Source organism: Aptenodytes patagonicus, chromosome W (assembly GCF_965638725.1).
Source record: "Aptenodytes patagonicus chromosome W, bAptPat1.pri.cur, whole genome shotgun sequence".
NCBI classification, from domain to species: Eukaryota; Metazoa; Chordata; class Aves; order Sphenisciformes; family Spheniscidae; genus Aptenodytes; species Aptenodytes patagonicus.
Window position 1 is genome coordinate 20,631,189 of NC_134981.1, and position 14,086 is coordinate 20,645,274.

Here is a 14,086-nt window from a genome sequence, read left to right on the forward strand (position 1 = left end):
AAGGACATGAAGAAGACATATGATGAAATTAGCTTCTATTTTGTTTCTGTTGTTGGGCACAATTTTTTGGCAAAACCTATGAACAGTACTTGACCAAACACGGCAGATATTAAATAAGGCCACTCCAGGCTGGTTTGACTTTTCCCTTGTGATTCCTCCATCATAGGATTCAAACCAATCAAACTAATGCACTTATGTTTACAATACTGACATAAAAAAGAAGAAAACTGTTTTAAAAATGGAAACTGAAATCTATAATGGACTTTAGTGATTTGCTGAAGATCGTAGAAAGTTACCCAGGTCACAGATTATAACCTTACCCAAGCCCTTACATTCCCCCTTTTTTTCAGTACATGGTTGATGAACACTCCAAAAAGCAAGATAATTAAGTTATTCCTCTACTCCCCTCAATATCACAATTTATCTTTTCCAAACAGAGCACAGAGGAAATATAAGAAACTTGTTCCAAGGAACTTGTGACTTCCTGTAGCACAAAAGGGCCCCAAAAATCATACTGCATGCATAATATGTATAAACCTTGATTATGTTGGTCCATTGGACTCTGAAGTGGGCCCATTCCAGGGTGAGGAGGTCGCATACTCTTCATAGAGCTACAATGAACATCTTCAACCATTCCTTTTTCATGCAAGCCATCAGTAGGCTGTAAAAAAAAAATATATCTACTAAAACAAATCAAAGGGTCATAAAATAAAAATTTACACAAGTATATAAAGAAGCATATAAACTTCTCATACTACCTATTATAAGTAAATACAATGGGACTCTGTCCCTGGAATCAGATTTTTGGAAAGCAGAGCACAACATGAGAACATTTATCCCCCTTCCTGCTGCTTCCTTTTCTTTTTCTGATTCCTTATGAGCTGTTTGGACAATATCAAGTACTACAAACTGGAGGAAAATTGTCCAAACAGAAACAAATGAACTGTGTTGACTTCATATAACAAAGCAGTGTAATGCAGACCAACTTAGAACAGTACAGCCTGTGGCTTAGGCCAAATTATCAACCCAACCTTTTGCCTTTCAGTTGCCACTATACTGGAACGTCCCAAATGCTGTTTTCCTTCAAACACAAAGATTCCATTAAAGGAATCAATTTCTTATTCGTATATTTTTACTTCAAGTAAAAATCCTGCTTGTGACATCATGCTAATTTTTCTACAGCCAGCAATCATTTATGGTATACGTGGTGTATTGGGTTTAAGTGGCAAGGCTTTGGTAGCGGGAGGGGGCAGGACTGCAGGGGTGACCTCTGTGAGAAGAGGGAGAAGAGGTAAGGGGCTGCCCTATGCCTGACACAGCCAGTTCCAGCCAGCTCAGCAATAGTTCCACTGCAGGCCAGAGCTGAGCCAAATACTGGACAAGTGGGGGGGGGGGGGAGTGAGAAACAGCAGTGCAAACACCAAGGTCAGAGAAGAAGGAGAGGGAGGAGGTGCCCCGGGCGCCAGAGCAGGTATTCCCCTGCGGCCCATGAAGGACACCATGCTTTATTTTTTTTGTCTTTGTTTCTCACTGTCCAAATCTATTTTAATAAATAAATAAATAAAATTAATTTTCCCCAAGTCAAGTCTGTTTTGTCCGTGACAGTAATTGGTAAGCTATCTCCCTGTCTTTATCTCACCTTATGAGCTTTTTCATCCTATTTTCTCCCCCGTCCTGTTGAGGAGGGGGAGTGAGTGAGCAGCTGGGTGGGCATTTGGCTGCTGGCCAAGGCTAACCTGCCACACATGGTTATAAATAAAAAAAACCAAAACAAGGGATTATGCTTCTGGTTATGAGCAAATAGGAAGAGAGATCATAGAGCGCACAGTTCTCTCTCTGTCCCTCGAGTAAGATCTATGGAAAATACCATTGTTCTGGTTAATAAATATATATAGTTAAAAAATACACGACCCAGTTGGTGCATAAGAACAGCTATACCACTTCCGACCAAGACCATCTTTCCCTTTCTTCTGTCTCCAGAAGGGACCAGAGGTGAATACCCAGGAAGAATAAGATCAGGGCAAACATATAGCAACGCTTCCCTCTTCTATCCTCCCAGCTTCCAAATATTTTGAGTTCAGGAGATTTCCTGATGCTGTTGACACCCTGATGCTGCTGATAATGTGATTGATGGACTAAAGTGTATTCCAAAAATTAGTGAGAAAAAGTTACATTTATTCTTTCTGGCCTAACTATATCCTATAAATCAACAGTAAATTTTCCTGTGTACAGATTTTCTGGTTATTTAAATATATAATATTTAATTTTCACATAATTGTTGTTAAGTATGGGAACTATATGATTTATTAATGCCAATGTAATGTTAGATTATGCTATTAAAAGCAAATCTCTGTAAACACAAAGGAGCACAGGCACAATGGCAGGTGGAGGAACCCCAATAACCTAATTAGAGACAGAGCCCCTGCCCCGGCTCCTCCCAGGGCTGTCCCAAGGAGACCCTCAGCTCCAGTGTGAAACCCACCTGATGAGTCAATGGGAGCAGCTCTCCCAAGCACCTACAGACTGAGAGGGGTTACTGCCTACTAGGGTATGGGACTCATTATGGGATGACAGGAAGAACATTTTGGAATCATGCAAGACTTATTATGGAATGTTTAGGGGAGGAACCAAAGGCAGGGAAAGGGAGGGATCTAGGTGATTTTGGGAGGAACAAGCGTGGGAAAATGGAGGTATAAGGGGATAAAAGGGGCTGGTTGCACATAAACAGGTCTGGTGAGTGCATTTGTCTGACCATGCCCTGCACTTGATCAGCACAGTCTGTCCTGTCTTGTCATTAAACTCACCCCCTGGGTGAGGGGGCTCTCAACTCTGCGTGCATGTGTGTGTGTATGGAGGTCTAAGTGCCAGCAATTGCAGTGGGGAACCACAAGTCATAGGGGTCCATGTGTCTGTGGTACCAGCAACTGGAGAGACTGGAGTGCATGCTTATTGTGTGGGTATGTATGTCAGTGTGTGATTGCTAACATATATCAAGCCAAACTAGCCAGCAAGTAGGATAAGAGGTTTGGGAGCTAGGGTATAAGCCTGGGCCAGATACTGGAGAGACCAGAGGGTCTGCGAGTTGGCTACTAGAAGAACCAGGAGGTCCAAGCCAGCTACTGGAGAGATGATGGGGTATGGGGGTCAGCTACCGGTAAGGCCATAGATCTGGACCAGTTACCAGAGAGATCTATTTGCATGTGTGTGTATCTGTGAGGCGACTGGGAAGCCAAGGGATCCAGGGACCAACTACTGAATAGACTGAGTGTCTATGGCCAGTTATTGCAAGGATCTATAGCGTGTGTGTCTGTGTGTGCAAGGGGTGGGGGGGCAAGGCAAGTACCAGGAACTGGAATGAGGCTGCAGGTCTTGAGGGCTTGCATGCCAAGGTGCCAGCAACTGGAAGACCAGGGGATCCAGGGGCCAGCTAATGGGTCGACTGAGTGTCTGACCCCAGCTCCTGGAAGGATCCATATCGTATATTGTGGGAATGGGAGTCTCACTAACGGACATTCCTGAGTTTGATTTTAATGAGCAAACACTGCACCACCTGGCATGACAAGGCACTTAAGCAGAAAATAACGGAGAAAGGAATGTGCAGCTGGAAGGAGAAAAACAAGATAAAGACCATGAAGGCATTTCGCATGATCAGAAAGAACGGGCCAATCTGTTAGAGCATAGATGCGCGTGAACACAAGGCTGTAACCTATCTGCAAGCTGCAGGTAGCGCGTGTCCATAGTAGATAACTATATAAGCCTTGTTATAAGTGTAAATAAAGGAGAATGACCATACTCATATTGAGATCCGTCATTACTCCGGAATCGCAACTCCCGCTCCGTCGTCGACACTGAACAAAGGGAAACTCCGACATCTGGTAGCAGAGGATGGTTCGGCGCGCCTCTTCGAGACTGCGGTAAGAGCAGCGAGAGAAGGGGAGCGGGAGAAAAGTGGCTGGGAGTTGTACTATCCCGATGATCGGAGGGGGATAAGATAACGGAGCAGTCTGGCCAACTGCCTCCCAGTGAGCGACCGCTATCATGGAAATAGAGGCGGCAGCGGCGTTGCTCGTAAGCATCCTCTCAAAGAGAGGGATCGAGACAACGGTAAAGCAATTATGTACATTGATTAAATTAGGACAACGTTGGGGACATTTTAAGGACAGCCATACGATCTTTTCTGTGCTCGAATGGCGAGATTTAGGAAACACTATGTGGGAACAGACTATCGAAGGGAACGAAAAAACGGAAAAAGAAATTAAAACAGTGCGAGAACTGTGGAGATCTGTTTTAGAGACTCTGAAAGCCATGAAGGCGGAGAGGGAGGTGGCGTGTGCTGCCGCTCAGATGCTGGCCCCGCAGCCTCCGCCTGAAAAGCCAAAGAGCACAGAGTCTAGACTCTCACGGTTTTTTGGGCTGTCGGCGGTAAGAGGAATGTCGGGAAGTCCATTTAAAACTGTACAGGAGCTCAAGGACAGTGTTGAGTGTCGCTCCGGTTTGTCCAACCCGGCTAAAACATGTCCCCCGGGTCTCCCGGTTACGACCCATTGTTCTAAGAGTCCGGAAGTTGCCGGTGGGGAGGCTCACCAGGCAACTGAGGCGGTCGCGGAAGAGCGACGGCCCGGGGAGGAGGAGCGGCTGGTTCCGTTAACCCCTCCCTGGCCAACAGCCCCGCCTCTAGGAGTCTCTTCAGGTGCGTCTACTCCGCCACAGGGTGACAGCAAAGCACAGAGTATGGCTGAGACTAATGAGCTCCTGAAGAAGGTAGTGCAACAGTTACAGGACTCAACAATTACAGCCCAGAGGGGAGGAATGGAGCACCTGTCCGGGGCATCAGGGGAATCCCTACCCCCTTGCCTCTCTGGACCACCAGCGACGGTTCAGCCCAGACGCTGGAGCGAAGTGGCTAGAGACGCTATGCTGGACGGGCAGTGGCAAGCGGCATCCAGCTTGGGGGCGAGTACTTTTCCTGTGCTGCAAGAGAATAACAGCAATAAGTGGGCGCCTCATGATTGGAAAATCCTACAGCAAGCAAAAAACACTGTGTCCCAGTATGGGATAAAATCAGAAGCTTCACGTCAAATTGTAATCTGGATCTTTTCGGCTGACCTGATGTGCCCTGCTGACTGCCAAAACCTTATGAGGCTTTTATTGTCACCTACGCAGTATTTGTTATGGGGGTTGGAATGGTCACGGCGGGCGGCAAGTGCTGCGGCACAGCATCAAACACAGAGGGATCCCCTCTATGGGATTACCGCGGAAATGATAACGGGGACGGGAAGGTTTAACGATATTAATGCTCAGTTGGTCTTTCCTATTGCTTTGTTGCAGTTGTCTGCCAAACTGGCGCTAGACGCCTTTTTAGCCTTACCCGGTTCGTCCACTCCATCCTTTAGTTCTGTACAGCAAGGTGCCACTGAAGCGTATAGTCATTTTGTCGATCGCTTGTGGGGGGCGATACGTGATCATCCAGATTTGGGGGAGGATAATAAACAACAAATGTTTCGCATTTTGGCCTTTGACAATGCCAATAATGCCACTAAAAACATTTTGGCCACGCTACCCAAAGATGCAGGGGTAGAAGACATGCTCATGCGAGTAGAGCGTGCTCAAATTAAGAAACAGACTGAAGTGATGGCTGCCACACTACAAACCGCCATTAAGGAGGTAATGGACCGGTCGGGGTGCCCAGCAGATCTGTGAAGCCTGCGTTATCATCAGGACAAAGAGAATCAGAGGACCCGTAACCGCAGAACTTAGCTCATGCGATGAGTTTTCCAAAAACGGTGGTTAAAAAAAAAAAAAAAAAAAGAAGAAAAAAAAAAGAAAAAAAAGAGGGAAAAAAAGAAAAAAAAGAAAAAAAGAAAAAAAAAGAAAAAAAAAGGAGGAAAAAAGAAAAGAAAAAAGAGAAAAAAAAGAAAAAAAAAGAAAAAAAAACAACAAACAAAAAAAAAAAAACAAAGAGTGCCTACGGTGTGTACCGTGAGTATTGTGTCAGTGTTACCATTGTGATAAGAAGTGGTGGGCCCGGTGCACGCGCACACAAAGGTGATCTGAAACTTGCTATCTGAAAGAAATAGTGCTGTATAGAATATTAATAACCACTGGACACGAAATACAGTCCACGAAAACGCCAAATTGATTATTGTTTGTGGGATTGAATGTAAAAAAGTTGTGGGACGTGCTTGCAGAATGATGGGAAACAGCAAAGATCTAATGTCAAAGGCGATTCGCCTGGAAGGGAAAACGGTGAGCCGGGCAGATGTGATCGTAATTGGGCTAATCTTAATAATCCCAGGGTCGGCAACTATATATCGCATTAACCCAAGGGAAAATATGTGGGTAACCTGGGCAAATAAAACAGGGCAGCCCGCGTTTTGCCTTTCCCTCGCCTCAGCAACTGAGCCGTTTAGGACTTGTTTGTTAGGTATGCCTGGATATAAGGAGGGTGACTTTGCCGGGTTCAGTAATGGCAGCTGTACTAATGTGACTGCAACTAGCAACTGTAGTGCTAACTTGATAAAAGTATTAAATCACTCGCTACCCTGGAATCCCCAGGAGTTGGAACTGTTAGGGTCGATGCGAGTTGGAAATACATCTAAAAATTGGACTCAGACATGTTTTATATTTGGGGGACCCCTACAGACGGGTATCCAGTTCTACCAGGCAAGAAATTGGACAGGGTGGACTAATATCACCTCTCACGCATCTTACTACAAGTATCAGGATGCGGGCGATTTTTGTGGTACCAACGACAGTGGTAATAGCTATGGTTTAGGAGCGGCTGGAGCGGAAACAAAGGGAGGAATAGGGATCTGGAACAATGGTACCCCAAAGGCATTGCCCCCACAGGTATTTTTAATATGTGGGGACAGGGCCTGGCAGGGTATCCCAGCAAATGCTGTAGGAGGGCCATGCTACTTAGGAAAATTGACCCTGCTGGCCCCGGGACAAAATTGGTGGAAAACCATAACAAGAAAAGGGCAACAACAAAGACGAAAAAGAGCCGCCACGGGTCTTTCCCCAGACTGTCGTGATGACGTAATTCTGCCTAGCGACACCGAAAAGGTCTTCCTTTCACTATTTGTACCAGGCGCTGCAGCTGCGAGGGCCCTAAATGAGGTAGGGAAATTAGCTTGTTGGGCTAAAAAGCAGGCTGATGTGACAACAGAGCTTATTGAAAAATTACTTGCAGATCAGGATAGCTTCCGTCATGCGATTTTACAGAATAGAGCTGCTATTGACTTTCTGTTATTAGCACAAGGGCATGGGTGTGAGGATTTTGAAGGGATGTGTTGTATGAATCTGTCTGACCATGGGGAGTCAATCCACAAACAGCTACAATGGTTAAAGGACCACGCCAAGAATATTCAACAAGATCAGGGGTTATTCGATACCTGGCTTAAGAATATATTTGGGGAACTGCCATCTTGGATAATAAGTTTAATAAAAGAAAGCTTACGCATTTTAATTGTTATATTAGTAATAAGTATATGCTCTTGTATAATTTTTAGCTGTGTGAAGAAAGCAATTATGAAAATTGTTAATCAAGTCTGGGTTGCTCAAAAACAAGAAGGGGGAATTGTGGAGGAGTGGCTGGTACAGCAGGGGCACGATCTAGGATCCGTGAGCAACCCATGTTTTTAACAGTAGCAGGGATATGCTGACAAAGACGGCTGGTGACCTTGACCATCCTTCCCTGAGCAGAAGAAGGAACCTCGCCACGTGATGAACAACAAAAGCGGAACAACACCCGGGATAAGGAGGAGGCAGAGATCGGTGAGACCAGCCGGCAGCTACCAATGAGAAGGGTGTTGTGAACGCGTGGACAGCTGTGATTAACCAATTATAGGTTGTTATGAAGCACGTGTCCCAAGGTGTTGTGAGCGCGTGCCCAGCCACCCCATCCGTTCCGGTGAATGATGGGGGAGTGGCCGGGGAGAAAGACCCCCTGGCTGCTGCGTTTGCAGACTTGCGGGTATCAGACAGCTCCTCCTCGTGGCTGGTTAAAAGGACTAGCCAAGCTAGGAGGGATATGTGTAATAGTATTTATATGCATTTTTGTTTTGTGTACCCTGTTTGTTGCAATGTATACGAAAAATGATTGAAAGATCGGTTTCAGCAGTGTTTCTAGTAAAACAAAAAGGGGGAGATGTGGGAATGGGAGTCTCACTAACGGACATTCCTGAGTTTGATTTTAATGAGCAAACACTGTACCACCTGGCATGACAAGGCACTTAAGCAGAAAATAACGGAGAAAGGAATGTGCAGCTGGAAGGAGAAAAACAAGATAAAGACCATGAAGGCATTTCGCATGATCAGAAAGAACGGGCCAATCTGCTAGAGCATAGATGCGCGTGAACACAAGGCTGTAACCTATCTGCAAGCTGCAGGTAGCGCGTGTCCATAGTAGATAACTATATAAGCCTTGTTATAAGTGTAAATAAAGGAGAATGACCATACTCATATTGAGATCTGTCATTACTCCGGAATCGCAACTCCCGCTCCGTCGTCGACACTGAACAAAGGGAAACTCCGACAGTATATATTTTCCACTAACAGGCTTTCATCCTGATCAGCTAGAGAGCAGAACAGGATGAGGCTGTTGGTGCTGGTTGTGCTTGCAAGTGCAGTGTTTTCTGTTGGTGTTGATCTGTGCAGCTGTATGTATATGTGTATTGTGTGCATATGTGCCTACTAGGAACACACACTCACTGTCACGACTGGCTAGACCTGGAGACACAGAGCACTGGCAGCCTTGCCCCTACCCTATTACAGGATTTAGCAACCCCTTATATCAAGCATTTTTTTTCATATATTTCTGCATACTTTGGATTCTTTCAAATTCTGTATGCATTATATTATTCTCTGTAAGTTAGTCAAGTATCCAATACAGAATGAAGGTAGTTTACTGGTTAGTTTGTCAATTTTAAAAGTGAGAATCATATCCCATTGCATATATATGCACAAATATGCCCATCCTACAAATATCTGCATGAATCAGAGTATATTTTGTCTACTCTAGTCATGCACACACACAAGTGTACTACAACAAATGAACTGGCAGCCTAGAGAAGAACAAGGCTGTTTAAGCCAACAGTGCTGCTAAAACAAATACTTGTGTAGTTACAGTCTTAGCCTCATTTGCAAAATCAGTAGAGAGAAGGGGAAGTAATTTTATTCTAGCTATACTGATTGGTCACCTTTAGATCAACTATCTGGACTCTACGGTCATGGTAAATTTTAAAAGAAGCCCTGAAGTATCTCAAAGGCATAACTTGTACTCTGGTACACAGAACTTCAAGATGCTCCTAAAATCTCTATAAAAGCTCTGTGGTATGTATTTGTTTCCATTGCTGACATAGCATACAGCTCCTGATGAATGCACAAGGTGGAGCCAGATGTAGAAGTTACACTTACTGTATTGAGTATTCAACTGTTCTACTGCAGAATTCCAGGTGCTTCCTCTCTTGTGCAGTTCAGGAATCTCTCAAGAGAGAGACAATTGAAGAACGTAAACCCAGATTGCCTACTGAGTTTTTGGTATTCACTAGAATGCTGGCATCTTGGGCAGTCACTGACCCCACAAACAAGGAAATGGCAATTGCAAATGTCTAATTATCATAGAATCATAGAATCATGTAGGTTGGAAAAGACCTCTAAGATCATCGAGTCCAACCGTTAACCTAACACTACCAAGTCCACCATTAAACCATGTCCCTAAGTGCCACGTCTACACGTCTTTTAAATACCTCCAGGGATGGTGACTCAACCACTTCCCTGGGCAGCCTGTTCCAATGCTTGACAACCCATTTGGTGAAGAAATTTTTCCTAATATCCAATCTAAACCTCCCCTGGTGCAACTTGAGGCTAACAACTAAACTAACTTGATGCTTCAAGATTCATGTGCATAAAATGCAAGTATTGAATGTACCAACCTGTCAAAGATGATTATTTCAGCAGTTCAATACAACTTGGGACCATGGCTCCCCTCCACCTTAGACATCTTTGCATTATCAAAAGTTTTAATGATGTGTTTTTTCATACTGTAGATGACAACCAGTGTCATGTCCTTATTGACTGGACATGACAATCATTGTTTTAATAACTAAGATTGAGCCATATGTGAAAAAGGCAAGTTGAAAAAGTTGCCATTTCAGAGAGTTCAAAAATGTTTTAAAAGTAAATAAGTGGTTCATTTTTATTTTAATTTGAAATTTGTCTATATGCTTATAGCAATAAGAACAACAATTCCAAGTGACACCAATGATAATCACCAAAAGGTTTTGAAATGATATCTTGCTTCTGTAAGCAGTTATTGCATATTTATGAAGGTAAAACACCTGTAAAAGTGAAGTTACCATAAATTTACTTCATAATTAAATAAAAAAAAGAGAATTAGTAAGAGAATGTCTTAAAAAAGAAAATTTCAGACATATTTCCTTATAGCAAAGGAAATTGATTGTGTAAGCACACACATAAATTTAAGCATGACAAGCACTCAAGTCAGATTATTCACATGCTTTAAATTAAATAGTTTTAAATTCCTTAATGAGATAGAGCCTATGTAAATTAATTTGACAATAATTTTTAAATCAACATGGAAGATGAAACAAATATTTAAGCCTTTTAAGAGATAATAATAAAAATAAAAGTTCATGAAAAAATAAGTCACCCCAGAAAAATATAATATGGAAAAAGAATAGTTCCAAACAGATGTCAAAAAAGATCCTTACAAGATCTAACATGTAGGTTTAACTACAAAAAATGACTACTAGAATGCTCTTGTAGCACTTCAATTTTATTCTCTAGCAAGGCCTATTCTATTGAAATGTGCAGTTTACAAGTTAAGATTTGCATAATTGCTAGCACTGTAGTTCGAACTGGTCTATTAAAAACAAACAAGTTCTGTTTGATCCGATATGTATACCATCTTTAGTAATAAAGATGTAATCAAAGTGTAGCTGCAGTTTTGCAGGTGATGTATGAAGTGCAGTAGCTTGTTTTGCAGGTCTAAATGTAGTAAAAGTATGCTTTTTAATCAATGGAGAGAAGTCTAGGAAAAAATCTCATTTATTAAAAGCAAAATTACCTTATGCCGTTGGTGTATGCCCTCCTGCAGGTAATCAGTAGACCCCATTGTCGGCATAGGATGTGGGACACTGGGCGGTCCAGGACTCGGCCCCATCACGCTGTGTACTGAGCCAGGAGATGGCCCTGGTCCTGGGCTAGGTCCTAGAATTGGTCCAGGTGAAGGACCTGGCCCTGGGGAAGGACCAGGATGAGGCATTGTGCCAGGGTCCACTGGTGTAGACATCTATTTTCTGTCTCCTTTTCAATTAACAGAATAGCTCTAATGAAAAGAAAAAAATAAATAAAACAGAATTTCTATGTGTCATTAGGGTCAGTGGAATATAGCCAGGAAAAAAAACTATACTGGAGACCATTTGGATGGTGAGAAACAAAGACAAAAAAATTAAAACAGCACCTTTCCCCATCCCTCCTTTTCCCAGGCTCAACTTCATTCCCAACTTCTCTACCCCTCCCCACCAGCAGCGCAGAGGGGACGGGGAATGGGGGGTTACAGTCAGTAGTAACAGTTCCTCTCTGCCTGTCCTTCCTCCTCACACTTTTCCCCTGCTCCAGCATGGGTCCTCTTCATGGAACACAATTCCTTCAGGAAAATCTGCTCCAGTGTGAGCTCTCCACGGGATGAAATTTCTTCAGGGATTAGCCAACTGCTCCAGTGTGGGGTCCTCCATGGGCTGCAGTGTGGATATCTGCTCCACCGTGGTGACACAGGACATGGAAAAGGCTGAGGTACTGAATGCCTTCTACGTCTCAGTCTTTACTAGCAAGACCAGCCTTCAGGAATCCCAGGTCCCAGAGACCACAGGGAAAGGCTGGAGCAAGGAAGAGGATCAGGTCAGGGAATCCTTAAGCAAACTGGATGTACACAAGCCCAATGGGCCCTGATGGAAGGCACCCATGAGCGCTGAGGGAGCTGGCTGATGTCATTGCGAGGCCACTCCCGATAACCTTTGAACAATCAAGGCGATTGGGAGAGGTGCCTGAGGACTGGAGGAAAGTAAATGTCATCACTCGTATCTTCAAGAAGGAAGACCCAGAGAACTACAGGCCAGTCAGCCTCACCTCCGATCCCTGAGAAAGTGATGCAGCGACTAATTCTGGGAACCATTTTCAGGCACATGGAAATTCATGTGGATTCACCAAGGGGAGGTGAAACGACTATGATGAAATGACTGGCTTAGTAGATGAGGGGAGAGCAGTGGATATGCTCTACGTACACTTTAGTAAGGTTTTTGACACTGTCTCCCATAAGACGCTCATAGACAAGCTGATGAAGTATGGGCTGGATGAGCAGACAGTGAGGTGGACTGAAAATTGGCTGAAGGGACGGGCCCAGAGGGTGGTGATCAGTGGCATGAAGATTAGTTGGAGGCCAGTGACTAGTGGTGTACCCCAGGGGTCAATACTGGGTCTGATCCTGTTTAACATCTTCATTAATGACCTGGATGATGGGCTATAAAATCAGCTAGCAAACTCCAATCAAATCTGCCATTATCTCAAACCCTTTGAGCCCCATGTTGGGCACCAAAAAAGACTGTCGTGGTTTAACCCCAGTAGGCAGCTAAGCACCACACAGCTGCTCGCTCACTCCCCCCCCAGTGGGATGGGGGAGAGAATCAGAAGGGTAAAAGTGAGAAAACTCGTGGGTTGAGATAAAGACAATTTAATAGGTAAAGCAAAAGCTGTACATGCAAACAATGCAAATAAGGAATTTATTCACTACTTCCCATCAGCAGGCAGATGTTTAGCCATTTCCAGGAAAGCAGGGCTCCATCATAAGTAACAGTTACTTGGGAAGACAAACGCCATTGAGCCGAACGTCCCCCACTTCCTCCTTCTTCCCCCAGCTTTTATGGCTGAGCATGACGTCATATGGTATGGTATATGGTCAGTTGGGGTCAGCTATCCCAGCTGTGTTCCCTCCCAACTTCTTGTGCACCCCAAGCCTACTTGCTGGCGGGGCAGTATGAGAAGCAGAAAAGGCCTTGACGCTGTGTAAGCACTGTTCAGCAATAACTAAAACATCAGTGTGTTATCAACACTGTTTTCAGCACAAATCCAAAACATAGCACCATACAAGCTACTAAGAAGAAAATTAACTCTATCCCAGCCAAAACCAGTACAGTCAGAGTGTAACGTCAGCAAGTTTGCAGATGAAACAAAACTGGGAGGAGTGGCTGATATGCCAGAGTATTGCAGCCAACTAGGCTAATGGCATCCTTGGCTGCATTAGGCAAAGCATTGCCAGCAGGTTGAGGGAGGTGATCCTTCCCCTCTCCTCAGCACTGGTGTGGCCACACCTGGAGTCCCGTGTCCAGTTCTGGGCTCCTCAGTACAAGAGAGGCATGGACACACTGGAGAGAGTCCAGCAAAGGGCCACAAAGATGATGAAGGGACTGGAGCATCTCTCCTATGAGGAAAGGCTGAGAGAGCTGGGACTGTTCAGCCTGGAGAAGAGAAGGCTCGGGGGGGATCTCATCAATGTATATAAATACCTGAAGGGAGGGTGCAAAGCAGATGGAGCGAGGCTCTTTTCAGTGGTGCCCAGTGACAGGGCAAGAGGCAATGGGCAGAAGCTGAAACACAGGAGATTCTGTGTGAACATCAGGAAACACTTTTTCACTGTGAGGGTGACTGAGCACTGGAACAGGTTGCCCAGAGAGGTTGTGGAGTCTCCCTCCTTGGAGATATTCAAAAGCTGTATGTATATAGTCCTGGGCAACTGGCTCTAGGTGGCTCTGCTTGAGCAGGGTGGTGGACAAGATGACCTCCAGAGGTTCCTTCCAACCTCAACCATTCTGTGATTCTGTGTATTCACTAGCAAACTTCAAGCTGGACTAGTTGGTAAATAACGCCGGGGGAGCAAGGGGATTAGGTCCGGGCTGGGATATCAGACAGGTAGGGATCCGTGCTGCTATGCCCAGGAAGACTTGCAAATGTGGAGTGCCTGTAGGATGAGCGTGTGAGCACATGCATGTTTGCTAGCAAACATCAAGCT

At 44.5% G+C, this 14,086-nt stretch overlaps 1 protein-coding gene across 1 annotated transcript in view; it reads right to left on the bottom strand.

The window, feature by feature from the left end:
• Positions 1–14,086, bottom strand: part of LOC143171861 (SWI/SNF-related matrix-associated actin-dependent regulator of chromatin subfamily A member 2-like) — a 209,646-nt gene that overhangs the window by 181,062 nt on the left and 14,498 nt on the right. Inside the window, exons 2-3 of the mRNA XM_076360967.1 lie at positions 11,090–11,350; positions 538–661 (exon numbers count right to left, since the gene is read on the bottom strand). Of these exons, the coding sequence (XP_076217082.1) occupies positions 538–661; positions 11,090–11,314 (349 nt within the window). The 5' untranslated portion in view covers positions 11,315–11,350. The remainder of the gene's footprint in view (positions 1–537; positions 662–11,089; positions 11,351–14,086) is intronic.